Here is a 27029-nt window from a genome sequence, read left to right as displayed (position 1 = left end):
TTTATGCTCAATAATTTTGGGTTCAGCTACCAGATCTCCAATTATCCATGAATAAACCATGGACTGGATAAAGAACAAGGTCATAATTGTCTCTCATCTCATCACCTCTAGCCGCTTTATCCTGTTCTACAGGGTCGCAGGCAAGCTGGAGCCTATCCCAGCTGACTACGGGCAAAAGGCGGGGTACACCCTGGACAAGTCGCCAGGTCATCACAGGGCTGACACATAGACACAGACCATTCACAGACCATTCACACCTACGGTCAATTTAGAGTCACCAGTTAACCTAACCTGCATGTCTTTGGACTGTCGGGGAAACCGGAGCACCCGGAGGAAACCCACGCGGACACGGGGAGAACATACAAACACCACACAGAAAGACCCTCGCCGGCCACGGTGCTCGAACCCAGGACTTTCTTGCTGTGAGGCGACAGTGAATAATTTATGCTCAATAATTTTGGGTTCAGCTACCAGATCTCCAATTATCCATGAATAAACCATGGACTGGATAAAGAACAAGGTACTAAAATGTGTCCTTTAAAAAAAAAAGTGTCACCACATGAGAGAGCAAAAACAAAATACAACGCAGCAGTCTCATTTTGTAGGACTTGGTTTGGTCCTGAGTTGTGAAATTGATCACTCTTCCCTCTCACTGCGCTGTTAGAAAAATCCAGAAAAAGCCCTGGCGTCATTTCCGGTGGAATATTCCAGCAAATGGTGCGATGGCTTTAAAAAGTCTCGCGCTCGATTGGCGCGTGCCTTTCTTTCTGACAGGTGATGGGAGAAAAACAAGTGGCATAAAGTCCTCAGTAAAGCTGGGTTTATTTACTTTTTGGTTGTCGAGGAAACAAACACACGTTGAAAAACAAACAAAAAAGGATAAATTGATATTTTTTTGGCTGGAGGAATAAAGTCCACTTGGAGACGCGACTTTTTTTTTCCCCTTTAAAAGTCTGACTTGTGTTCTTGCATGTCCTTACCGGTAAGTTTTCAAAGAGAACTGAATTCTGTCAAACAATGCTAATATATATATAAATAAGCTATAGCTAGTTTGGGACGCGTTTTAGCTTTTGTTTCGCGTTTTATTTGCATTCAGGTCCTAAATGTAAGTGAGTATGAGGGAATTGTGTAATTATGCGCCTTTATAGTGATGTTATTGCACAACTTAATTTGTGCCGGATCTTGCCGAAACAGGTAAGATCCCCAAAATCAAGAGGATCCTGTTCCGGCAAAATCCGGCACAAATTAAGTGTCGGATCTTCTGCCTCCAAGAAGACTTTAAATCACATTATATTCACAATAACATGTGAATATATAATGTGATTTAAAGTGTTCTTGGAGACAGACAGACAGACAGACAGACAGGTTGATTAGTAGCTGCGGTCCTGAGGAGAGATTCCTGAGCTGTATTCTCACTGAGTTTAAAATAATAATATTTCCGTCCCTTTTTCCTCATATGTCAGTGTTTAGGCGTTAAATCTGTCCTCATGGTGCTGTAACGCTTTGCTTTGCCCCTCAGGTGGTCGGTTCTGTTAGTTTTACCGGTTTATTTTGCTTCCTGAAGGCGTTGCGTAGTTACGGTTCTGTCGAGAGCGGAGCGCGAGAGGAACCCTCGCGCGCGCCGCACTCTCCGTTTACGTAATCTGACTCAGGACGCGTGCGAGCGCGCGCATGCGCACATTGGCCGGGACGCGCCTTCCTTCTCTTGAGCTGTTTCAAAGTGGGCACGTTATTAACAACACTCCGCTAATGATGAGCAGTTAATTTCACGGTCAGCCGGATGACTGAGTGATTTAGTGATCAGTGTGGTAGTGTCTTAGTGCTATTTTGAATTTTTGTTTGAAAGTTGACAAGTGATTGATTTTGATCGAGTCTTAAGTGAAAGATTACTAGTGAGTGTACAACCCCGATTCCAAAAAAGTTGGGACAAAGTACAAATTGTAAATAAAAACGGAATGCAATAATTTACAAATCTCAAAAACTGATATTGTATTCACGATAGAACATAGACAACATATCAAATGTCGAAAGTGAGACATTTTGAAATTTCATGCCAAATATTGGCTCGTTTGAAATTTCATGACAGCAACACATCTCAAAAAAGTTGGGACAGGGGCAATAAGAGGCTGGAAAAGTTAAAGGTACAAAAAAGGAACAGCTGGAGGACCAAATTGCAACTCATTAGGTCAATTGGCAATAGGTCATTAACATGACTGGGTATAAAAAGAGCATCTTGGAGTGGCAGCGGCTCTCAGAAGTAAAGATGGGAAGAGGATCACCAATCCCCCTAATTCTGCGCCGACAAATAGTGGAGCAATATCAGAAAGGAGTTCGACAGTGTAAAATTGCAAAGAGTTTGAACATATCATCTACGGTGCATAATATCATCAAAAGATTCAGAGAATCTGGAAGAATCTCTGTGCGTAAGGGTCAAGGCCGGAAAACCATACCGAGTGCCCGTGATCTTCAGGCCCTTAGACGGCACTGCATCACATACAGGCATGCTTCTGTATTGGAAATCACAAAATGGGCTCAGGAATATTTCCAGAGAACATTATCTGTGAACACAATTCACTGTGCCATCCGCCATTGCCAGCTAAAACTCTATAGTTCAAAGAAGCAGCCGTATCTAAACATGATTCAGAAGCGCAGACGTCTTCTCTGGGCCAAGGCTCATTTAAAATGGACTGTGGCAAAGTGGAAAACTGTTCTGTGGTCAGACGAATCAAAATTTGAAGTTCTTTATGGAAATCAGGGACGCCGTGTCATTTGGACTAAAGAGGAGAAGGACGACCCAAGTTATCAGCGCTCAGTTCAGAAGCCTGCATCTCTGATGGTATGGGGTTGCATTAGTGCGTGTGGCATGGGCAGCTTGCACATCTGGAAAGACACCATCAATGCTGAAAGGTATATCCAGGTTCTAGAGCAACATATGCTCCCATCCAGACGACGTCTCTTTCAGGGAAGACCTTGCATTTTCCAACATGACAATGCCAAACCACATACTGCATCAATTACAGCATCATGGCTGCGTAGAAGAAGGGTCCGGGTACTGAACTGGCCAGCCTGCAGTCCAGATCTTTCACCCATAGAAAACATTTGGCGCATCATAAAACGGAAGATACGACAAAAAAGACCTAAGACAGTTGAGCAACTAGAATCCTACATTAGACAAGAATGGGTTAACATTCCTATCCCTAAACTTGAGCAACTTGTCTCCTCAGTCCCCAGACGTTTACAGACTGTTGTAAAGAGAAAAGGGGATGTCTCACAGTGGTAAACATGGCCTTGTCCCAACTTTTTTGAGATGTGTTGTTGTCATGAAATTTAAAATCACCTAATTTTTCTCTTTAAATGATACATTTTCTCAGTTTAAACATTTGATATGTCATCTATGTTCTATTCTGAATAAAATATGGAATTTTGAAACTTTCACATCATTGCATTCCGTTTTTATTTACAATTTGTACTTTGTCCCAACTTTTTTGGAATCGGGGTTGTATTTGGGTAGGACTAAAATTTTGCATTCGAGTGAATTTCTTTCTCATCTCATCTCATTATCTCTAGCCACTTTATCCTATACCACAGGGTCACAGGCAAGCTGGACCCTATCCCAGCTGACTAAGGGCGAGAGGCGGGGTACACCCTGGACAAGTAGTCAGGTCATCACAGGGCTGACACATAGACAACCATTCACACTCACATTCACACCTACGGTCAATTTAGAGTCACCAGTTAACCTAACCTGTATGTCTTTGGACTGTGGGGGAAACCGGAGCACCCGGAGGAAACCCACGTGGACACGGGGAGAACATGCAAACTCCATGCAGAAAAACCCTCGTCGGCCACAGGGCTCAAACCCGGACTTTCTTGCTGTGAGGCGGCAGCGCTAACCACTACACCACCATGCTGGCCAAGTTTACAAGTGATTGATTTTGATCGAGTTTTGAGGTTTTAAGTGAAAGATTACTAGTGAGTGTATTTGGGTAGGACTAAAATTTTGCATTTGAGTGAATTTCTTTCTCATCTCATTATCTCTAGCCGCTTTATCCTGTTCTACAGGGTTGCAGGCAAGCTGGAGCCTATCCCAGCTGACTACGGGCGAAAGGCGGGGTACACCCTGGACAAGTCGCCAGGTCATCACAGGGCTGACACACAGACACAGACAACCATTCACACTCACATTCACACCTACGGTCAATTTAGAGTCACCAGTTAACCTAACCTGCATGTCTTTGGACTGTGGGGGAAACCGGAGCACCCGGAGGAAACCCATGGGGAGAACATGCAAACTCCGCACAGAAAGGCCCTCGTCAGCCACCGTGCCCCCCCCCCCCCCCCCCCCCCATGCATTCTGATAGTGTGAGTGCTTTTTATAAATTCTGTTGGAAAGTGTTTAGTGAGAGAGATGCATTTTAGTAGTAGTAGGACAGTGCAGTATTTATTTAATTGAGTTGTTACTATTTTGGCCAAATCTTATTAAAATTTTATTTATATATGAGTGATTCCACGCTTATGAGTACTGAAATGGGGACATGAACTTATTTTTAAAAATTCACCTAAAACCATTTCTTTTTTTTACCATCAGGTCACAAAAGATGTAATCTTTAATGAATGATATGTTAAAAGATAACTTTAATTTTCTGAGATGTAATAAAAACATATTTATATGCCAAAGTCAGAACGTAACAGAAGTGTTGTGGACATATAGATTCTCAATTTTAACAATGTAGAATTACTTTTTGAAACATAGGAAGGTGATGTTTTAGCAAATATAATTAATAAACATGTGTAGTAGAATAAACATACACATTCTTTCAATAAGATTAACATGGTATAGAGTTAGATTGTAATTAATTTGTAACAGACGCAAGATGGACAATCGTAACAGAAGTAATGTAACAGACATCATTTTGGAACTCATAGGCTTGACTTTGGCATATAAATGTTTTTATTACATCTCAGAAAATTAAAGTTATCTTTTAACATATCATTCATTAAAGATTACATGTTTTGTGACCTGATGGTAAAAAAAGAAATGGTTTTTGGTGAATAAGTTCATGTCCCCATTTCAGTACCCATAAGCGTGGAATCACTCATATATTATAGTTCTGTGTATTTTTACATGAGCTTACAGAAGGAAAACACGTTTGATGCAATCCAATAATACTTTCATTCACTGTGACTATTTTAAGAAATGATAAACATTCTTCTAAAGCATCACTTGTGTTATTTTCTGTGGGTCTCTGTATGTATACAATATTCAGGCATGAGATTTTTCAGCTAAAAATCTGATTTAAGACTTCTTTTTCATTGTTGTTCTATTAAAATTCAAAACGAGTATTATTTCAGATTTTTCACTCTGAGCTCTCTCATGCCTCATACATGAATCCCATAACCTATAGTAATTGATAAAACAATATCAACAATTCAAAAACTCTCTTTAATTGTATGAATTTCAAATGGTTTGCAATTAATTGGGATCCACTGTTTTTATCGTTTCAACCGCGCATCATGCCCTCATCCAATTGAAAATGTTGTTCACGCACTTTTCTCCCCCATGAGAATTTTGAAAAGTTGGCAAGTATGGTGATGGGCCGTCTGAAGCTGAGGCTCTGGAGCACAGAAAACCACGTGACTGATGAAAGCCCAGATCTCAGTTTGTTTGGTTGACGTCAGCGTTTTCATCCGGAGTGTGTGAGAAGAGGAATCCAAACACTGTGGGGGGGGAATATCTGTTCCTATACAAAAATCAATAAATGTTCCTCTGAATGTTACTACATGCACTGCACAGCTCCAGCAGAGCTCGCAGTCCATCACACACACACACAATGTTACCCCCTTTATGTTTCTGGACACCTTTTTATTGTGTAGACACAATTATACTGAGCATAAATTCATACACAAGAAGGTTCTGGGTCTGAGCCCAGTGGCCGACGGGGGCCTTTCTGTATGGAGTGTGCATGTTCTTTCCATGTCTGCGTGGGTTTCCTCAGGGGTGTAGCTGGGGGGGGGGCGTCCTGGGGTGCCCGTGCCCCCCCCCACACACACACACACCTTTGTCGGACCATACACTTTTTCAATAGCCGCATAAGAATATTAAAAAAGCAGTCACTGTAATTTTTCTAACCTTTTTTTTTTTTTTAACTAGATTGTCACCTCAGCCTCATGAGGGTTTCTATAACATTGTATGGACTTCCTGTGGTTTGGGCAGGAAAACCCAGTTCTACGCAAGTGCAACACGATCAACTTAAAGTTAGTGTCCGGGCTGCCTTAAAAATTTTGAGCTCATTGAAATTAATATAGTAAGTTAACACAATGAGGCGAACAGTTTAACTTACTATATGAATTTCAATGAACTCAAAATTTTAAGGCAGCCCGGACACTAACTTTTTTAAGTTGAAACAAATAATTTTTTTACAGTGTAGAAAGCATGGTTAAGCTGCCAATGTAGCTGCAGTCTTTTAAGTTGCGAATTCTGAGTATTTTCTCTTGTGTTAATAATTTGCCATGTCAAAACAAGCGAAACTTTCCTCCTTCTTTCGATGTGAAGACAGGTAAACAATTTCTCATCTCGTCTCATTATCTCTAACCGCTTTATCCTGTTCTACAGGAGCGCAGGCGAGCTGGAGCCTATCCCAGCTGACTCAAAGCTAAGTTTTAGTGTGCCGTTTCTAGAACACAACATCAAGAAAACGTGGAAAAATACACTTTGGCAGAGCGATTGACATTGACAAGATCGTTGACATCTTTGCCATTCGTCATCCACGACACCTTTCACTTAGAAACATTTTGACCGATGAGCAGTAAGACAACAAGAATAGAGAGATCTGCATCGGTTGACTAGGGTAAGATGTTGAGCCGCTATCCATACACTGCCGGATAAAGCTGATTTGGCTTAATCATTGTCCGACATCTCAACAGCTCACAACATGAGATGAAAGAATGATGCAAAGACCGCATTATTTTCTCAAATGTATTCAATGTATTTTTTCATTTACAAACCTGCAGGTATGTACTCAGGCTGCCAGTCAGTGCGTGACCCCCCCCTTGAAAAATCCTAGCTACGCCCCTGTTCCTCCGGTTATCCCCACAGTCCAAAGGCATGCAGGTTAGGCTAATTGATGGCTCTAAATTGACTGTAGGTGTGAATGTGAGTGTGAATGGTTGTTTGTCTGTGTGTCAGCCTTGTGATGACCTGGCGACTTGTCCAGGGTGTACCCCGCCTCTTACCCATAGTCAGCTGGGATAGGCTCCAGCTTGCCCATGACCCTGTAGAACAGGATCAGCGGCTATAGGTAATGTATCGATGGATGAATAAATTCATACAAAGAGATGGTGTGTGTGAGAAAATAATAAGGGTAGACACCAAATAACAAAGTATAAAGTTTACATAATTATTTTAAAGTGGAACATTATGCAGAGTACTGTACATTCAAATAATAATGCAAAGTGTCAGAACACTGCTGTGATGTAGAAATTAAAACAAGTTGTCCATGTCTCTGAGCAGTAGGTGTCACTAGTGAACTCTGTTGAATGAGACTTTGAGTAATGAACCTTTTAGCAAATCACAACCGAGGCCCATTGGTCATGTGGTTTTTGAGAACGATGCACTTCTCGAAGCGAGACTTCATCTACCACGCCCCCTTGTGCTTAATACGTCCTTTGGAGCCTCATTTGGCCATCACTACTCATATTCTTTGACCGGGAGCTGACCTAGTGGTTAGCGTGTCCACCTTTCGACTGGGAGATTGCGAGTTCTACTTGCGGTCGGGTCATACCAAAGACCATCATAAAAGTGGTCTTATAATACTGCCATCTGGCAAGGCACACCGCAAGTCGGATTAGAGTAGGGAGTCAAACTCTTGCGGTTACCAGAGGACTAGCTCCCTACTGCAACCCTAGCTGTATAATAGGCGAGAGGCCGAGGGCTACTGAAACAGAGATCGGTGCTGCACCCATGCACCTCAAGAGCTGGTTAGTACTGGGACAGGAGACTGCCTGGGAAGACCAGATCCTGGTGCGGGAGGGACTTTGACTTGATTCATATTCTTCTTCTCGTTCTTCTTCTTCTTATTATTATTATTATTATAACCCTGATTCCAAAAAAGTTGGGGCAAAGTACAAATTGTAAATAAAAATGGAATGCAATGATGTGGAAGTTTCAAAATTCCATATTTTATTCAGAATAGAACATAGATGACATATGTTTAAGCTGAGAAAATGCATCATTTAAAGAGAAAAATTAGGTGATTTTAAATTTCATGACAAGAACACATCTCAAAAAAGTTGGGACAAGGCTATGTTTACCACTGTGAGACATCCCCTTTTCTCTTTACAACAGTCTGTAAACGTCTGGGGACTGAGGAGACAAGTTGCTCAAGTTTAGGGATAGGAATGTTAACCCATTCTTGTCTAATGTAGGATTCTAGTTGCTCAACTGTCTTAGGTCTTTTTTGTCGTATCTTCCATTTTATGATGCACCAAATGTTTTCTATGGGTGAAAGATCTGGACTGCAGGCTGGCCAGTTCAGTACCCGGACCCTTCTTCTATGCAGCCATGATGCTGTAATTGATGCAGTATGTGGTTTGGCATTGTCATGTTGGAAAATGCAAGGTCTTCCCTGAAAGAGACGTCGTCTGGATGGGAGCATATGTTGCTCTAGAACCTGGATATACCTTTCAGCATTGATGATGTCTTTCCAGATGTGTAAGCTGCCCATGCCACACACACTAATGCAACCCCATGCCATCAGAGATGCAGGCTTCTGAACTGAGCGCTGATAACAACTTGGGTCGTCCCTCTCCTCTTTAGTCCGAATGACACGGCGTCCCTGATTTCCATAAAGAACTTCAAATTTTGATTCGTCTGACCACAGAACAGTTTTCCACTTTGCCACAGTCCATTTTAAATGAGTCTTGGCCCAGAGAAGACGTCTGCGCTTCTGGATCATGTTTAGATACGGCTTCTTTGAACTATAGAGTTTTAGTTGGCAACGGCGGATGGCACAGTGAATTGTGTTCACAGATAATGTTCTCTGGAAATATTCCCGAGCCCATTTTGTGATTTCCAATACAGAAGCATGCCTGTATGTGATGCAGTGCCGTCTAAGGGCCCGAAGATCACAGGCACCCAGTCTGGTTTTCCGGCCTTGACCCTTACGCACAGAGATTCTTCCAGATTCTCTGAATCTTTTGATGATATTATGCACTGTAGATGATATGTTCAAACTCTTTGCAATTTTACACTGTTGAACTCCTTTCTGATATTGCTCCACGATTTGTCGGCGCAGAATTGGGGGGATTGGTGATCCTCTTCCCATCTTTACTTCTGAGAGCCGCTGCCACTCCAAAATGCTCTTTTTATACCCAGTCATGTTAATGACCTATTGCCAATTGATCTAATGAGTTGGAATTTGGTCCTTCAGCTGTTCCTTTTTTGTACCTTTAACTTTTCCAGCCTCTTATTGCCCCTGTCCCAACTTTTTTGAGATGTGTTGCTGTCATGAAATTTCAAATGAGCCAATATTTGGCATGAAATTTCAAAATGTCTCACTTTCGACATGTGATATGTTGTCTATGTTCTATTGTGAATACAATATCAGTTTTTGAGATTTGTAAATTATTGCATTCCATTTTTATTTACAATTTGTACTTTGTCCCAACTTTTTTGGAATCGGGGTTGTATTACAACATTTAAACAGAACGACACTCGGTAGAATGCATACCTCCACCAAGCCACATATTGGACCAGTTGAGGCTCGTATGCATACACACTGAGTGCAAGTGTAAATGGTACTGGATGCTTTGAGGCAAGATCCTAGCCTTAGGTGACGCAGTTAGTGATGCAGTTTCATGTGACATAATTCCTGTTTTTGAATAATTTGCCGCGAGTCTTTTTTTCTTTCGGTGTCGGCGTTTAATCTACAGTCTTGTTCATCTTTTCTGCAAATAATTTTCCACTATTGTTTTTATTTTTGTTGCATTTTCACTTTCCCTTCTTCCGCATTTAAAATTTTTTCGGATAACACCAAAGATTGCAAGTTTTTTCCTTCCTGTGCAAAGACAGCAAGCGGAGGCCATCCACATCGGATCTGCCTCAATATCAACAGATCTTCGATTAAGGTACGTAAACCATTTATCAGGGCAAACATTCAGCTTGTTAAGGGTGTTATAATCGCAGAGGCAAAGCTAACGCTAAGGCTCGCCCACGGGAGCACCACTCCTCTCCACTTCAGGTGTGTAACAGGTTTGCTTTTCTCAATAAAGCACTTGCTGAGAAACCTGAAAGAGCTCTGGTTATGGCAGACTATCTTATGGCACGTGAAATAAGCTAGGCCTTTAGGGGCACCAGCAGCTTTAGTTAGGTGTATAGCAGGTAACCTTAGGGTCCTAGGCAAGCATAGGTTTTCAAAGATTGGCGCTAACAATATACGCCTTCTTCAGTCAGAGGTTATTAAGAGCAACTATGTAGAGGTGTTTAAATTAGCAAAGGCGATGTCCGATGCTGTAGTATGCTCTGGCCCCATCCCAATGCAGTGTGGCGATGTAGCTTACAGCAGGTTATGGTCGCTGGTTGTCCAGGTGGTGCTCTGAAAACAATATGGGCTTTATAGAGTAGTTTTGAGGGCAAGGCTGGCCTGTTAGGGCAGGACAGTATCCATCCCACTCGGGAAGGTGCTGCTCTCATTTCTTACAGCATAGCTCATAGTCTCAGAACAGGCCTAGTTAACTTATGACAATCCAGAGCCAAAGCCCAGGAGCAGATGAACAGGCTAAACCGACCGTCTGCTAGCTGCACAGAGTCGTCGCTCAGGGTCCACTATATTGAGATGGTGTCTATTCCCCAAGCTAAACAAAAAAGTAGAAATACTCAGTGTTTGTTCCAGTAATCTAGTATAAAATTAGATCATACTGACTGTACAGCCACTACCAGCACCTTTGATCTAAAGGTAGGATTATTAGATACTAGAGCTCTTATGTCTAAAGCACTAATTATTAATAAACTTATTACTGATCAGGAGTTTAATGTATTGTGTTTAACAGAAACATGGATTAAGCCAAATGAATATATAGCATTAAATGAAGCTTGTCCTCCTGGGTACAGTTATATACACCAGCCTCGTCTAACTGGCAGAGGAGGAGAAGGTGTCACAGTTATTTATAATGGTTATCTAGGCATGGCACAAAAACCTGGTTATAAATTCAATACGTTTGAAGTTCTTAATACTAACATCACATACGTAGCCACAAGAAATAAGTCTACCCGGTCAATTCCATTACTTATTATTTACAGGCCCCCAGGGGCCTATAATAATTCTGAGTTTCTTTCTGAGTTTGCGGATTTCTTCTTAGACCTGGTTATTTCCTTAGACAAAGTCTTAATTGTTGGAGACTTTAATATTTACTTCGATAACTCCAATGACCCTCTAAAAACAGCATTCATGTCCATTCTAGTTTTAGTAGAGGTTAATCAGAACGTCATAGGACCTACTCATAATGATCACGCTCTTGATCTAATACTAACATTCAGATTAAATATAGAAAATTTTGTCACACTTCCACAGTCTTAAATTACCTCAGATCCTTATTTCATCTCATTCAAAATATATCTGAGCAATAATATTGTACGTTTGACAATAGCGTGGCAAGGCATGTTTCACGTCAACTACTGCACAAAGTTTTATAAGTAGTCTCCCAGAGATGTCAACTTTGATTGGCTCACTGTCAGACCCCACAGGCAACTGAATGCTTAGTTAACATTCTGCTGTCCTTTCGATAATGTAGCTACACTTAAATGATTAGAGAGACAAAACTAGCACCCTGGCATAAGGATTACACTCGCATCTTAAAACAGACCACTTGAAAATTAGAACATAAATGGCATCAAACAAAATTGTTAGTATTCCAGTTCACATGGAAGGAGAGCCTCTTGAATTATAGAAAAGCTCTTAGTGCTGCTAGATCAACGTCTCTCTCCACCCTAATAGAGAATAACAAAAATAATCCTAGATTCTTATTTAATATTGTAGCAAAATTAACTAGGAAAAAGACCACTATAGGCAGATGCACACCTGCAATATGTAATAGCAACAACCTCATGAATTTTTGAATCACATGAATGACAAAATTGAAAATATCCAACAAAAATTTCAAACTACTAATTTAAGGCCAGACAATTTTAAGTAACCCTTTAGTTAACAATATAACTTGATCAGATCAGCAATTAGAACGTTTTACTCCCCTTAGAGAAATTGAACTAACTTCACTAATTTCCATAGCAAAATCTTTAACTTGTACTACATCCCTTACCTACATGACTCTTCAAACAAATAATACCAGAAGCAACTGAAGCTCTTCTAAAAATAATATTCTTCCCTTAGAATTGGCTATGTACCCCAAATCCTTTAAACTAGCAGTTATCAAACCCCCGATTAAAAAAACCTGGCCTCGACCCTTGCCAGCTGTCCAATTATAGGCCAATATCAAGCCTCCCTTTTATCTCCAATGTCCTAGAAAAAGTTGTGACACAGCAGTTATGCTCGTATCTATAGGAATAACATCCATGACATGTATCAATCAGGATTTAGACCTCATCATAGCACAGAGACAGCACTGGTTAAAGTAGTAAATGACCTACTGTTGGTATCTGATCAGGGCTGTGTCTCCCTGCTTGTATTGATTGACCTTAGTGCAGCTTTTGACACCACTGACCATTCCATTCTCCTAGATTAACTAGAAAATGTTGTAGGAGTTATGGGAATGGCCCTCTCCTGGCTCAGGTCTTATTTAACTGATCGCTATCAGTTTGTTGATGTAAATGATGATTTTTTTTTTCTTCTATGCATACTGAGGTAAAGTTTGGTGTTCCACAAGGTTCTGTCTGAGGCCCGCTGCTTTTTTCTTTATATATGTTACCACTGGATAATATTATTTGTAAGCATGGTATTAGCTTCCATTGTTATGGTGGTGTAGTGGTTAGCACTGTCACCTCACAGCAAGAAGGTCCTGGGTTCGAGCCCAGCGGCCGATGAGGGCCTTTCTGTGTAGAGTTGGCATGCTCTCCCCGTGTCTGCATGGGTTTCCACTGGGTGCTCCGGTTTCCCCCACAGTCCAAAGGCATGCAGGTTAGGCTAATTGGTGGCTCTAAATTGACTGTAGGTGTGAATGAGAGTGTGAATGGTTGTTTGTGTCTCTGTGTCAGCCCTGCGATGACCTGGCAACTTGTCCAGGGTGTACCCCGCCTCTCGCCCATAGTCAGCTGGGATAGGCTCCAGCTTGCCTGTGACCCTGTAGAACAGGATAAGCGGCTACAGATAATGGATGGATGGATGTTATGCTTCTGCAAAGCCAGATGAGAGACACCAGCTTAATAAAACTGAGGAATATGTAAAGGACATTACACACTGGATGCTTATTAACTTCCTTCAATTTAACGCTGACAAGACAGAAGTATTTGTACTAGGACCACATGCAGCTAGAAGTAGGTTTTCTGATTACATAATAACTCTGGATGGCCTTTCTGTTTCTTCATGTGCAGCAGTAAAAGACCTCAAGGTGATCATTGATTCCAGTCTTTTGTTTGAAACTCCTATCAATAACATTACCCAGATAGCTTTCTTTCATCTGAGAAATATTGCTAAGATAAGAAATATAATGTCACTACATGATGCAGAAAAAACTAGTTCATGCTTTTGTTACCTCTAGGTTGGATTATTGTAATGCCTTACTGCCTGGATGTTCCAGTTAGTACATAAACAAGTTCCAGTTAGTTCAAAATGCAGCAACAAGAGTCCTTACTAGAATTAGAAGATACCGTATGACCACATCACCCCTGTCTTATCCACACTGCATTGGCTCCCAATCAAATTTCACGTTGATTATAAAATACTACTATTGACCTATAAATCACTGAATGGTCTCACGCCACAGTACCAGAGCAAGCTGATGGATCAAAAGGTGCAGGCTATCTGTTGGTACCTCATATAGTAAAGGCTACATCAGGGGGCAGAGCCTTTTCTTACAAACCCCCACAGTTGTGGAATAGCCTTCCAAGTACTGTTTGGGACTCAGACACCGTCTCATTGTTTAAGTCAAGGCTGAAAACATATCTGTTTACTGAAGTCTTTTGTTAATAGTTTTTTATTAGGTAAAGGAGTAGATCTGGAGGGTCCTCAGGCATAGTGTTTTGGTAAACTGGGATGTATGGATGCTCTTGCACATTCACTCAGATTTGTTGACTGTGCAGTGGCTGGCTGCTTTATGTCCCAGGACAACCCCTTTTAGTTATGCTGTCATAGTTAGTCTTGCCAGAGTCCCCACTTGCACTCAGTGCAAAATGTATACTGTTCTTAACCATTAGGTGACACCAGGCATACCTAACAATTTCTCTCTCTCTCTCTGTGTCAAGTTACATGTCGATCCTGAGACACCAGCAAGATGCTGACCTCTTCTGCTCCTTGGACTCGCCTGATCCATCCTGATGTCCTACATCTGGCTGAGGTTCTCATCACATTGCTTCTGTGGAGGATGGCCCCATATGGACAGTTGAAAGTCGCACTTGGAAGATGGCTCTGGACACTTACTTTTGCTATGATGGTTTAGGACTACAGTCACCATGATAACTTTCGGACTGCAGTTGTCATGAACAGTTTTGCACTCAAGTCTCCATCAATGGACAGTTTATAACTTCAACAAAATAGACTTCAAGTTAAAACTATAATCATTTTCCTGGTTTCAGAGTTATACTTTGTGACCATATAGGACACAGTTATAGAAGCAAGTCATTTATAATCACGCTATCTGTTATCACCCAAATGAGGATGGGTTCCCTTTTGAGTCTGGTTCCTCTCAAGGTTTCTTCCTCATGTCGTCTGAGGGAGTTTTTCCTTGCCACTGTCGCCTCAGGCCTGCTCATCAGGGATAAATAAATTAGGGATAAAATTATTGCATATGTTTAGTGTATATTTTTCTGTAAAACTGCTTTGTGACAATGTCTGTTAAGTGCTATACAAATAAACTGATTTACATCATTATCAAAATCAACTCACTTGAACCTAGGATAATATTAAAGCTGTACACCAAATTTTATCACAATCCATTCACTACTTTTTGAGTTATGTTGGGAACAAAGAAACAAAAAAAATCCTGGATTCACTATACATATCCAGATTTGCATCAAAATCTTATCAATTGTTCCTTGGCCCATGGCTCACCTTTCCTCAAAATCTGTTCACTACTTTTTGAGTTACGTTGGTTAAAGACAAACAAATGGAGGCAAAAACATAACCTCCTCCAACAACATTAGCAGAGCTGGAAAAAAAAAGGCCTTTACTGAGACAAACAAGGCTTCATCTTATTGCACAAGTGTTCATACTTTATAAAACCTAAACTTTTTGGATGATTCTTCAGCAAAGACTGTTGGAATATCTTTTCTCAATAAAAATACCATGCAAGGTTGTAAAACTGTAAATATCTTAACTTGCATGAACAGGGGCATTTCTAGGGACTCTGGGGTCCCAGGATGGTCATAATCATCTAACGCAATATTGTCAAAGTAATCACAAATGCGATCTGGAACATTAACTTTGACAGTACTGATATATACGTTAATGTTAATATTTTGTGGAAATGTTAATATCCCTAGCATTAGTAACAATTTAGACAGAATAAGCTAGACTGCTGACTCGCTAGCTGTTAGAATTGAATCAACAACCAACCCATTTATCTGGTGGGACAAATTCAACCCTACTAATTAATTTATTCAATGTAATAGTTTCTCACTTACCACTGTGGGGTTTTTTTTTTGGTTTGGTTTTTTTGTTTTTTAAAATCTTTTCCTCATCCTCTTGCCTTTTGGTGTTTGGTTCTAGTTTTTGGCAGCAAGCTAGTGGCATGGGGACCTTGAGGAGGTTTGCGGACATATTGTTGTCTCCTGCACATGGCTAGTCATAGAATTTTATTAAATTAATTAAATGTAAGGGGATTCTCATGAAATTGTTATTGTAAACTTATGTAACCAGCTATCCTCGGGGCCCCCTTCCAGTTCGGGGTCCCAGCTAATTGCCTGATTTGTGTTCCCTGTTCCAGTGCCCAATGCATGAATAAAGATCATTTAAAAATAGATATTTTTGTTTCTGAAGCAAGAAAAATGACAGGAAAAAAATAATAAACTGTGTGATTATGCATATTTGCATAATCAGATCCCAGGTGCAACACACCCAGGACTGTCTGCAGTTTGCGTACCGGGCAGATGTTGGTGTGGAAGATGCCATCCTCTACCTGCTACACCGAGCCCACTCGCATCTGGATAAGGGAAATGGCACAGTGAGGATCCTCTTTTTGGACTTCTCGGGTGCCTTCAATATCATCCAGCCCCTTATGCTTCAGGACAAACTGAACAGGATGCGAGTGGACCCCTGCCTGGTCACCTGGATCTCCAGCTACCTCACCGACAAGCCGCAGTACGTCAGGCTGAAGGACATCATGTCTGACACTGTGATTAGCAGCACTGGAGCACCCCAGGGCACACTGCTGGCCCCTCTTCTCTTCACCCTGTACACCGCGGACTTCTGCTACAACTCGGAGCTGTGTCACATTCAGAAGTTCACCGATGACACGGCCATAGTGGGGTGTATCAGGGATGACAGAGAGGAGGAGTACAGGAGCCTGGTGAAGGACTTTGCCATTTGGTGCAATAGGAACCATCTGCAGCTCAACACCTCGAAGACCAAGGAGCTGGTCATTGACTTTAGGAGGTCTAGACCAAGGTCACGACCAGTTCTGATCGAGGGAGTCGAGGTGGAGGCTGTGAATTCCTACAAGTACCTCGGGCTGTGGCTGGACAGCAAGCTGGACTGGACTTGTAACACCAACCACCTGTACAGGAAGGTACAGAACAGGCTGCGGTCCTTTAACATCTGCAGGAAACTCCTGTGGATGTTCTATGTTGGGCAGCACGGTGGTGTAGTGGTTAACACAGTCGCCTCACAGCAAGAAGGTTCTGGGTTTGAACCCAGTGGCCGGTGAGAGCCTTTCTGTGTGGAGTTTGCATGTTTTCTCCAGGTGCTCTGGTTTCCCCCACAATTCAAAGACATGCAGTTAGGTTAACATGGGGCGGCCTTGGGCTGAAGTGCCCTTGAGCAAGGTACTTAACCCCTGACTGCTCCCTGGGCACTCTAGTGTGGCTGCCCACTGCTCTGTGTGTGTGTTCACTGCTTCAAATGGGTTAAATGGAGAGGATGAATTTCACTGTGCTTGAAGTGTGCATGTGACAAATAAAGGTTTCTTCTTATCAGTTTGTGGTCACCAGTGTCCTGTTTTACACCGTGGTGTGCTGGGGGGGCAGCACATCCAAGAAGGACACATCCAGGCTGGACAAACTGATCAGACGGGCCAGCTCTGTGGTCGGCATGAAGCTGGACTCTGGTGGCAGAGAAGAGGACTATGGACAAACTACTGAATATCATGGACGATGCCAGTCACCCTCTGCACACCGTCATCAGCAACCAGAGGAGCCTGTTCAGTGACAGAATGCTCCTTCCCAAGTGCAGGACGAACGGACTTAAAAACTCCTCTTGTCCCTCACGCCATCAGACTGTACAACTCCTCTCTGGGGGGGGGGTAAGAGGAGGATAGAGGACGGGAAGGAGCAGTAGCCTAGCCTGACAAAAAGCAATACTGGACAATGTGCAATACCTCTGCTGCTGGATTTTTTTTTTCATATTTTATTTTTTATATTTGCACATGCTAATACCGTACTTAATTTATCTAGAAGTTTTCTTTATTTTCTATTCTCTGTTTATCCTGTAATGATGATGCTGGAATTTTAATTTCCCTGAGGGAACCCTCCCAAAGGGATCAATAAAGTTCTATCTATCTATCTATCTATCTATCTATCTATCTATCTATCTATTGTGGTAAGTGTGATTTTATAAAAAGAAACTGATTATGTGTTAATCATGATAACACATCAGGAAACATGGTTTTCATGGCTGTATGGCATGATGTGATTGTGCAAAGTGGGTAGAGCTTAAGTTTGCAATTTTGAATAAGACTTTCAGAGAATGTGGAAGTTGCCAATGGAAAAAACAAACAAACAACAAAAAAAAGAATGCTGAACTCTGACATTCGTATAATTGCAGCTTAAAGGTATGATGTATTAGATTTGGACACCTGGCAAATTCATACACCACACTCCAAAATAATAGTGGGCAGTATATCACTCGAAAAGTGATGTGTCCAGCCCTATCGTCAGAGCAAGGAAACATACAGTCCCTCCCCCCAAACGCACCATCACCTCCCTCATAGAATTATTGCTCACTGCCTAAAACTGTGTTTATACTGTACAATCTAACTTTACAATCATCAGTTATTTAAAAATAACTACTAACTAATAGCAGGGGAAGAATCTGCAAAATTTGACCAAACTGCTGAAACTCTGAGAGACGGTCAATATAACACTTAGAATCTTCACGTGTGCCTCTTATAGTTTGTTATAGCTTGCTTAAGTCAGTTTTTAGCAAGAAAACAGCCACAGAAACATGTGTATCACTAGAGCATAGAAAATCATTCGATTAACAGCTAACTTAAATGAATATTGATTTATCAGTAACTAATGAATGAAATTGTTTCGTTTTTAATTTTATTTAGCTGTGTTTGTTGTTTAAATAGTTTGGTTCATGAATATGGGTAATATTTGTTTAAGGAACTCAGTAACACATTAAACCCCAATGAAAATCATAAAATAAAATAAAAAAACTTTTTTTTAAATAACTCACTAAATAAGACAAGCTTATGTCCTTGGATGATTCATTGTTATACACATGGAGATCTGATTTGGACTGATCAAAAAAAGCTCTGCCTGCCAGAACATTTGCTTCCACAAGACAAGTCTATGTTTTTCTCTGATATTACTCTGGTTTATTTTGTCTGGGCAGAAGTAAATTGGTTCATTAACAATGTGTAATTACATGTCAACAATAATATTAATGTTGGGGATTAAGTGCTAAGTGGTTGGCTTGACTTGTTGACAGCTTGCTAATTTTGTCTAGCTAATACATGGGACACGCATGGAGTACTTCGGCTAGACAGGTTCAAGCTCACAGGAAGGGTTTGGTACCTCAAACAACCAATCTTTACAACCATGGCAAGCAGAAATGCATGTCAGAATGTACAACATGGGGAAGCCATGGCCTAATGGTGAGAGAAGCAGCTTTGGGACCAAAAGGTTGCTGGTTTGTTTCCCTAGACCAGCAGGAATGGCTGAAGTGCCCTTGAGCAAGGTACCTAACCACCAACTGCTCCCCAAGCTGCTCTGGATGTGTTGTATGTCACTCTGGATAAGTGTCTCTGCTAAATGCCTGTAACATAACATAACAACCTTGGGTTGGATGGGCTACAACAGTAAAAGACCACATCAGGTTCCACTTTGGTCATTGTGGCAGCGGGGGCGTGGTCAAGCGTCGGTCTGTGACTGGAGGGCGGAGTCAGGGAAGGTAAGTGGCAGAATCACTACACCTGATGCCAGTTAACATGTGTTTGTGTGTCTTCCCCAGTGACCGCGCCCTATATAAGGAGAGAGAGAGCAGAGGAAGAGAGCTCTTCCCCCAACCAGACGACCTGTGTGTGTGCGTGCGTGTGTGGCTGGGAGAGTGTAAAAATCACTGAAAAGTGCCAATAAAGAGGGTTTTTTGAACTCAGTTCTGGCCTGCCGTCCTTCTGTGCTCCACCCACCCGTCCGAATTTCTACAGTGGTGCTGAAACCCAGGAATCGGAGCACAGAGAAGAACAGCCCCATGGAGTCCTCCCCCTTCGCGGACCTGGTCTATGCCCTCGCCACGGCCCAGCAGAGCCAGCACCAGGCGCTAGTCGCCCCTCCGGAAGGAGCAGGAGTGAAGGTTCGAGGCCCTGGTGCTGGCGCAGCAGGAAGATCGTCAGGTGTTCCGGCACCACCTCGCGTCGGCGGGGTCCACCGCCGCGGGCCCTCCCCACCTCACCCTAATGAAGATGGGCCCGCACGATGACCCCGAGGCCTTCCTCACGCTCTTTGAACAAGCAGCAGAGGCCTCAGGCTGGCCGGTGGAACAGCGCACGGTGCGCCTCTTCCCCCTGCTAACGGGCGAGGCACAGCTGGCCACGCTACAGCTCCCCGCCGACAGCCGGCTGGTCTACGCAGACCTCCACCGGGCCGTCCTCCAGCGTGTGGGGCGCACCCCAGAACAACATCAACAGCGTTTCCGTGCTCTGCGCCTGGAGGAGGTCGGCCGGCCGTTCGTGTTTGTCCAGCAACTCCGGGATGCCTGCCGGCGGTGGCTGAGGGCTGACACCCGCGATGCCGAGGAAATCATCGATCTGGTGGTACTGGAACAGTTCATCACCTGACTACCCAAAGGGACCGCGGAGTGGGTCCAGTGGCATCACCCGGCGTCGCTGGATCAGGCCATCGACCTGGCGGAGGACTATTTGGCGGCTGTTCCGACGACAGGACAGCAGATCTCCTCTTCTCCCCTCTCCTCTCTCTCTCCCCCTCCCCTTCTGTGTCTCGTCTTTGCCCCGTTCCCCCACCGCGGAGGCGGGGGCCGGCTCCACCCCAGCTAGCCCGCCGCACCCGCGGTGCCCTCCCATTTCCCACTTCCTTATCTGTCTCTTCCCCCCCCCCCCCCCTCAGGTGAGTGAGCCCCAGAGTGCTGGTGCAGAGAGAAAGCCCGGGCCGGTTTGCTGGCGCTGCGGGGAGCCGGGCCACCTCCACCAGCAGTGTTTGGCAATGGAGGTGGGCGTGGTGGTCCGGATCCCTGATGCTCCAGGAACCACCCTCGATCGGGCTGGAGTGTATCGCATACCGGTGAGTGTCCAAGGGGATACATATCAGGCTCTGGTGGACTCTGGCTATAATCAGATCTCAATCTACCAAAGCCTGGTGCAAGACGAGGCATTGGGGGGAGCACAATTGGTGAAGGTGTTATGTGTGCAAGGGGATGTTCACAACTACCCTTTAGTGTCGATCCACATTCTTTTTCGAGGGGAAAAATTTAGTGTAAAGGCAGCGGTTAATCCTCGCCTTACCCACTCGCTAATTTTGGGGACTGATTGGCCGGGATTTCGGGAATTAATGACTCATTTAGTGAAGAGTGGGTCCTGCCGTAGTTCAGCAGGGGGAGGTCCCGGTGTGGCATTGGCGGGAACAGCTGTCACAGAGCCATCTACGTCATCACCGCATCAGAGCGAGGAGCCACAGGCTCCTCCTCCTTCTCTCGGGGAATCCCTCACGGATTTCCCGTTAGAACAGTCGCAGGACGAGACTCTGTGGCATGTGTTTGATCAAGTGAGAGTAATCGATGGTCAAACGCTCCAGCCAAACGCCACCCCGTCCTTCCCCTATTTCTCCATTACGAGGAATAGGTTATACCGAGTGACGCAGGACACTCAGACTAAGGAGCCGATTACACAATTTTTGATTCTAAAGAGCCGCCGGGAATTGGTATTCCAGGCGGCTCACTTTAATCCCATGGCTGGACACTTGGGGCAGGATAAGACACTAGCCCGAATAATGGCCCGGTTCTATTGGCCAGGGATTCGCGGCGATGTCCGTAGGTGGTGTACGGCATGCCGCGAATGCCAGTTAGTAAATCCAGCGGCCATTCCAAAAGCGCCTTTGCGCCCTCTACCATTAATCGAGACCCCGTTCGAAAGAATTGAGATGGATCTCATCGGGCCATTAGATTGGTCAACATGAGGGTATCACTTTATTTTAGTTCTGGTGGACTGTGCAATGCGATACCTGGAAGCAGTGCCTCTTCGCAATATTTCAGCACGCAGTATTGCGGAAGCGCTCTTCCTCGTCATCTCCCAAGTCGGAATCCCCAATGAGATTCTGACTGATCAAGGCACCTCGTTTACGTCACTCACACTGAGCGAACTGTATGGGTTATTGGGATTTAAGCCGATCTGCACCAGCGTTTATCACCCACAAACAGACAGTTTAGTCGAATGGTTCAATCACGCACTCAAGAATATAATTAAAAAGTTTGTTCACGAGGACTCACGCAATTGGGATAAATGGCTCGAACCCCTGTTATTTGCAGTGCGAGCGGTCCCACAAGCCTCCACGGGGTTCTCCTCGTTCAAATTATTATATGGGCGTAAGCCACGTGGCATCCTAGATGTACTGCGGGAAAATTGGGAGGAGGGACCTTCACCGAGCAAAAATGAAATCCAATACGTTATTGATCTGTGTGCAAAACTCCACACACTCACACACCTAACCCAGGAGAATTTGCGGCAGGCCCAAGAACAGCAAACCCGCCTGTACAACAGGGGTATGCGCCTTCGGGAGTTTGCGCCTTCGGGAGTTCGCACCGGGAGATAAAGTACTCGTACTGTTGCCCATGTCGAGCTCCAAATTGGTTGCCAAGTGGCAAGGACCCTTTGAGGTCACACGGCAAGTCAGGGACATTGACTTTGAGGTGAGGCAAACGGACAGCGGTGGGGCGCTACAGATTTACCACCTCAATCTGCTCAAATTCTGGAACGAGGAGGTCCCCGTGGCATTGGTGTCGTTGGTTCTGGAGAAGGCGGAGCTGGGGCCGGAGGTTCAAAAAGGGACATTGACATCGCTTACCTCTCCAGTCCCCTGTGGAGACCACCTCTCCCTGACCCAACTCACGGAGGTTGCCCAGTTGCAGATTGAATTTTCGGATGTGTTCTCGCCCCTGCCCGGCCGCACCCGCCTCATAGAGCACCACATTGAGACGCCCCTGGGGGTGGTAGTGCGCAGCTGCCCTTACAGGCTACCCGAACACAAGAAAAAAGTGGTTCAGGAAGAACTCGAGGCCATGCCTCGGGCATCGTCGAGGAGTCCCACAGTGACTGGAGCAGCCCGGTGGTCTTGGTTCCCAAAGCCGACGGGTCAGTCCGGTTCTGTGTGGACTATAGAAAAGTCAACGCGGTGTCTAAATTCGATGCATACCCAATGCCTCGTATTGACAAGTTGCTGGATCGACTAGGCACGGCTCGCTTTTATTCGACACTGGATTTAACAAAGGGATATTGGCAGATCCCCTTGACTCCACTATCCCGGGAAAAAACTGCCTTTTCCACACCGTTTGGCTTACACCAATGTCACACTTCCTTTTGGGCTGTTTGGGGCGCCTGCTACGTTCCAGCGGCTTATGGACAGGGTCCTCCGCCCCCACGCCACCTTAGCGGCCGCATACTTAGACAACACCTGAGGGCCATCCTTGGGTCGCTGAAGCAAGCGGGTCTCACGGCCATCCCAAAGAAGTGTGCGATTGGGTGGGTGGAAGTACGGTATCTGGGCTTCCACTTGGGCAATGGGCAGGTGCGTCCCCAAATTAATAAGACAGCAGCGATTGCGGCCTGCCCGAGGCCCAAGACCAAAAAGGGGGTGAGACAGTTCCTGGGGCTGGCTGGCTACTATTGTAGGTTCATACCTAATTATTCGGACGTCACCAGCCTGCTGACTGATCTCACTAAAAAGGGGGCACCAGATCCGGTCCAGTGGACAGAGCAATGCCAGCGGGCTTTCTCTGAGGTGAAGGCTGCACTCTGTGGGGGGCCACTGTTACACTCCCCTGACTTTTCTCTCCCCTTTATGTTGCAGACGGACGCGTCGGGCAGAGGGCTGGGGGCTGTTCTGTCCCAGGAGGTGGAGGGGGAGGATCGCCCCGTGCTGTACATCAGCAGAAAGCTGTTGGTGCATGAGGGGCGCTACAGCACAATAGAGAAAGAGTGCTTGGCCATCAAGTGGGCGGTCCTCGCCCTCCGCTACTACCTGCTGGGATGCCCTTTCACCCTCTGTTCGGACCACGCGCCCCTCCAGTGGCTCCACCGCATGAAGGATGCCAATGCGCGGATCACCCGTTGGTATCTGGCACTCCAGCCCTTTAACTTCAAGGTGATCCACAGGCCGGGGGCGCAGATGGTCATGGCGGACTTCCTCTCCCGTCAAGGGGGGGGGAGTCGGCTGGATGGCTGCCCGGCCTGAGTCGGGCGGTGGGGGTATGTGGCAGCGGGGACGTGGTCAAGCGTCGGTCTGTGACTGGAGAGCGGAGTCAGGGAAGGTAAGTGGCAGAATCACTACACCTGATGTCAGTTAACCTGTGTATGCGTGTCTTCCCTAGTGACCGCACCCTATATAAGGAGGGAGAGAGCAGAGGAAGAGAGCTCTTTCTCCAACCAGACGACCTGTGTGTGTGCGTGCGTGTGTGGCTGGGAGAGTGTAAAAATCACTGAAAAGTGCCAATAAATAGGTTTTTTTGAACTCAGTTCTGACCTGCCGTCCTTCTGTGCTCCACCCACCCATCTGAATTTCTACAGTCATTTAAGAACAGGAATCTGAGGCTCTAGTGGGCACTGAAACTGGCCAGATGAAGATGGGAAATGTCACCTGGTCTGATTAATCTTGATTTCTGCCACAACATGCAGACAATGGGTCATAAATCCGTGGACCCAACCTGCCTTGTGAACAATTCAGGCTGGTGGTGGTGGTTTAATGCTGTGGGGAATGTTTTCTTAGCCTCTTAATACCAATTAAACATCATTTGAATGCCACAGCCTATGTGAGTATTGTTGCTGACCAAATTCCACCATTTAACCATCTTATAATGGCTACTTCCAGCATGAAAATGCACCATGTCATCTAAACATGAACATGACAATGAGTTCACCATACTTTAATGAATGATGAGTTCAGTGTACTTTAGTTTAGACATAGACAACAGAATATGTTGCAGACCATATTATCAAATGAATACTGTAGACAGTATCTGCACTTTGACTTGGCCTGTAACCTGTGTAGCTCAGATAAAAGTAGCTTCTAGCTCTTAAGAATGACCTTTCATCTGTCTTTTTAATGGCAACGTTTTAACATAAGGGAGAAATAAATGACTTGGAAATGCAGGATTACACCGAACTTTTCTGCTTGGTTCAAATAACATATACATACATGCATGCTATACTTATTACAATTACCAGATCTAGAGATGATGATCCTGTAAAAACAGTTGTCGTATGGTCTTTTTCAGGTGCTGTGCTGTGAGACTGAAAAGACCACCATGATCCTGCTAACTCCATCCTCTGGTATGGTTTCTACAAATGCTCCAATCTCAAAGATTAGATAACATGTTCATTTCCATGTTGAATACAGTAGCAGTGAGAGCTGTTCTGTGGTTTGTATGTCATTTACTGCTGTCAGTGGCTCAGTATGGGAAATCTGTTGGGGGGTAGGGGGGATGGGTATGTGAAGCCGTATGCCGTGGACAGCTCCACCACACATTTATGCTGTCAGTGTGTACTGTGGGGTTAAAGCCATTTTGTGGATATTTTGACCATGTTATCTGTACATTTTTGCTATTTTGCTTTCAGTGTTTTCCAGAATATGTCAGTAACAGGATTGTGGTTCCAGGATGATGATGATGATGATGATGGAACAAATGGTCAGTAAATTAGTTCCCGTTCAGTAGTCGTTACCAGGAAACCGCATCAGGCAGCCTTCCAGAAATGCACATAAAGCTTAATCCACCTAACCTGAGTGTAACAGGCCAGACTCAAAGACAGAGTGAGGATGGATTATGGATGTGGAGAGGCGCTTTATTAGAAAGTCACAGTGAAATCACAAACCAATTCAGTGTCATTAATGAGGCAGGAGCTAGAGTATGAGCAGTCATAGTACAATCAGGTCAAAGGACAATTCGAAAGAGTAAACTGGGAGAGCAGACAGAAGGTCAAACACAGTAGGATAACAAGGCTTAAATTGACACAGCCTAAGTGTTTGGCAAGATTTTGCAATGAATGAATGATCTTGGAGTGTTTATGTAAATGGGAGCCAGGAAATGAACCAGAAATGTTTGACATACATAGGTCGTGTTAAAACTCTGGGGACTGTGACTTTTGCTGGTTGGCTGGGCTTGAGTTACAGGACATTACTCACTCCTGATGCTCCTGAAGACAAACCACCTCTCCTACCCCTGGACCTGGGATCAGGTTGGTCTGGATGTTCATGATGGAAATCTGTGATGAGAGCTGGGTCTGAAATGTCATCTGCACTGACCCAGGAGCAATCTTTGGGCCAGTGCACCTTCCAGTCCACAAGGCATAGCATGCAACAGCCCTGTCACTTGTAGTTGAGTAACCTCCTTGCAAGGTAAGACAGACCACTCTCTCCTTGTCCTCCCATGACTTAGTTCCAGATGAATGCCCATGAGCAAAAGAAGACACAACAGGTTTGAGTAATGATTCATGAACATTGCATGCAATTATACGTGATTGTGACAACTTCGAATGATAAGAGACTGGATTCTTTTTTTTCTTCTTTTCTGAGACACCTATCTTCCCCCTAATCTAGTCTTGACCAATTCCCATCCAGTAGCCAGCTCTCCTCTGTCATACGGCAACTACAAACCAAAGATGGCAAAGGCTAATACATGTTTCCTCTGAGGCATGTGAAGTCAGCCATGTACATGTTTTACAAACTGCTTCTCATGGTGTGTCACAAGGCAGAGTGTCGCACTCGGATAAATCATTATCCAGCTTCTTCCACATGTATGATCTCACAGATGCCCATGATTGGCTAGTATGATTGGAGATTGTGATTGACTCACTGTGATTGACAGGGAAGAGTATCTGTCACAACTCCTACCCAGAGCACACAGTCAGTTTTACTCCCTTGGACTCCTGGCCATGGATGGCTGTGGCATTGTTTGGATTCAAATTTGTGATCTCTGAATAATAGGGGAAGCCACAGCCCAATGGTTAGAGAAGAAACTCTGGGACCAAAAGGTCATTGGTTTGATTCCCTGGACCAGCAGGAATGGCTGAAGTGCCCTTGAGCAAGGCACCTTACCCCCAACTGCTCCCCAGGCTGCTCTGGGTATGTTGTACATCACTCTGGATAAGAATGTCTGCTAAATGTCAGTAATGTAATAGGGCAAGTGCTTTTCTGCTGCATTAATTTCTTTAAAACTTCAATCTAGAAAGGCCCAATTAATCTCGAACTTCCAAAAGGGAATTCT

At 44.3% G+C, this 27029-nt stretch overlaps 1 protein-coding gene across 1 annotated transcript in view; it reads left to right on the top strand.

The window, feature by feature from the left end:
• Positions 1 to 748: 748 nt before the first annotated feature.
• The window catches only part of tmem269 (transmembrane protein 269), a 55956-nt gene continuing 29675 nt past the window's right edge, over positions 749 to 27029 (top strand). Inside the window, exons 1-2 of the mRNA XM_060937475.1 lie at positions 749 to 982; positions 25044 to 25098. Of these exons, the coding sequence (XP_060793458.1) occupies positions 971 to 982; positions 25044 to 25098 (67 nt within the window). The 5' untranslated portion in view covers positions 749 to 970. The remainder of the gene's footprint in view (positions 983 to 25043; positions 25099 to 27029) is intronic.

The sequence above is a fragment of the Neoarius graeffei genome, chromosome 13, assembly GCF_027579695.1.
Source record: "Neoarius graeffei isolate fNeoGra1 chromosome 13, fNeoGra1.pri, whole genome shotgun sequence".
NCBI classification, from domain to species: domain Eukaryota; kingdom Metazoa; phylum Chordata; class Actinopteri; order Siluriformes; family Ariidae; genus Neoarius; species Neoarius graeffei.
The sequence above is the reverse complement of the archived record's forward strand: the minus strand, read 5'-3'. Positions and strand labels throughout refer to the sequence as shown.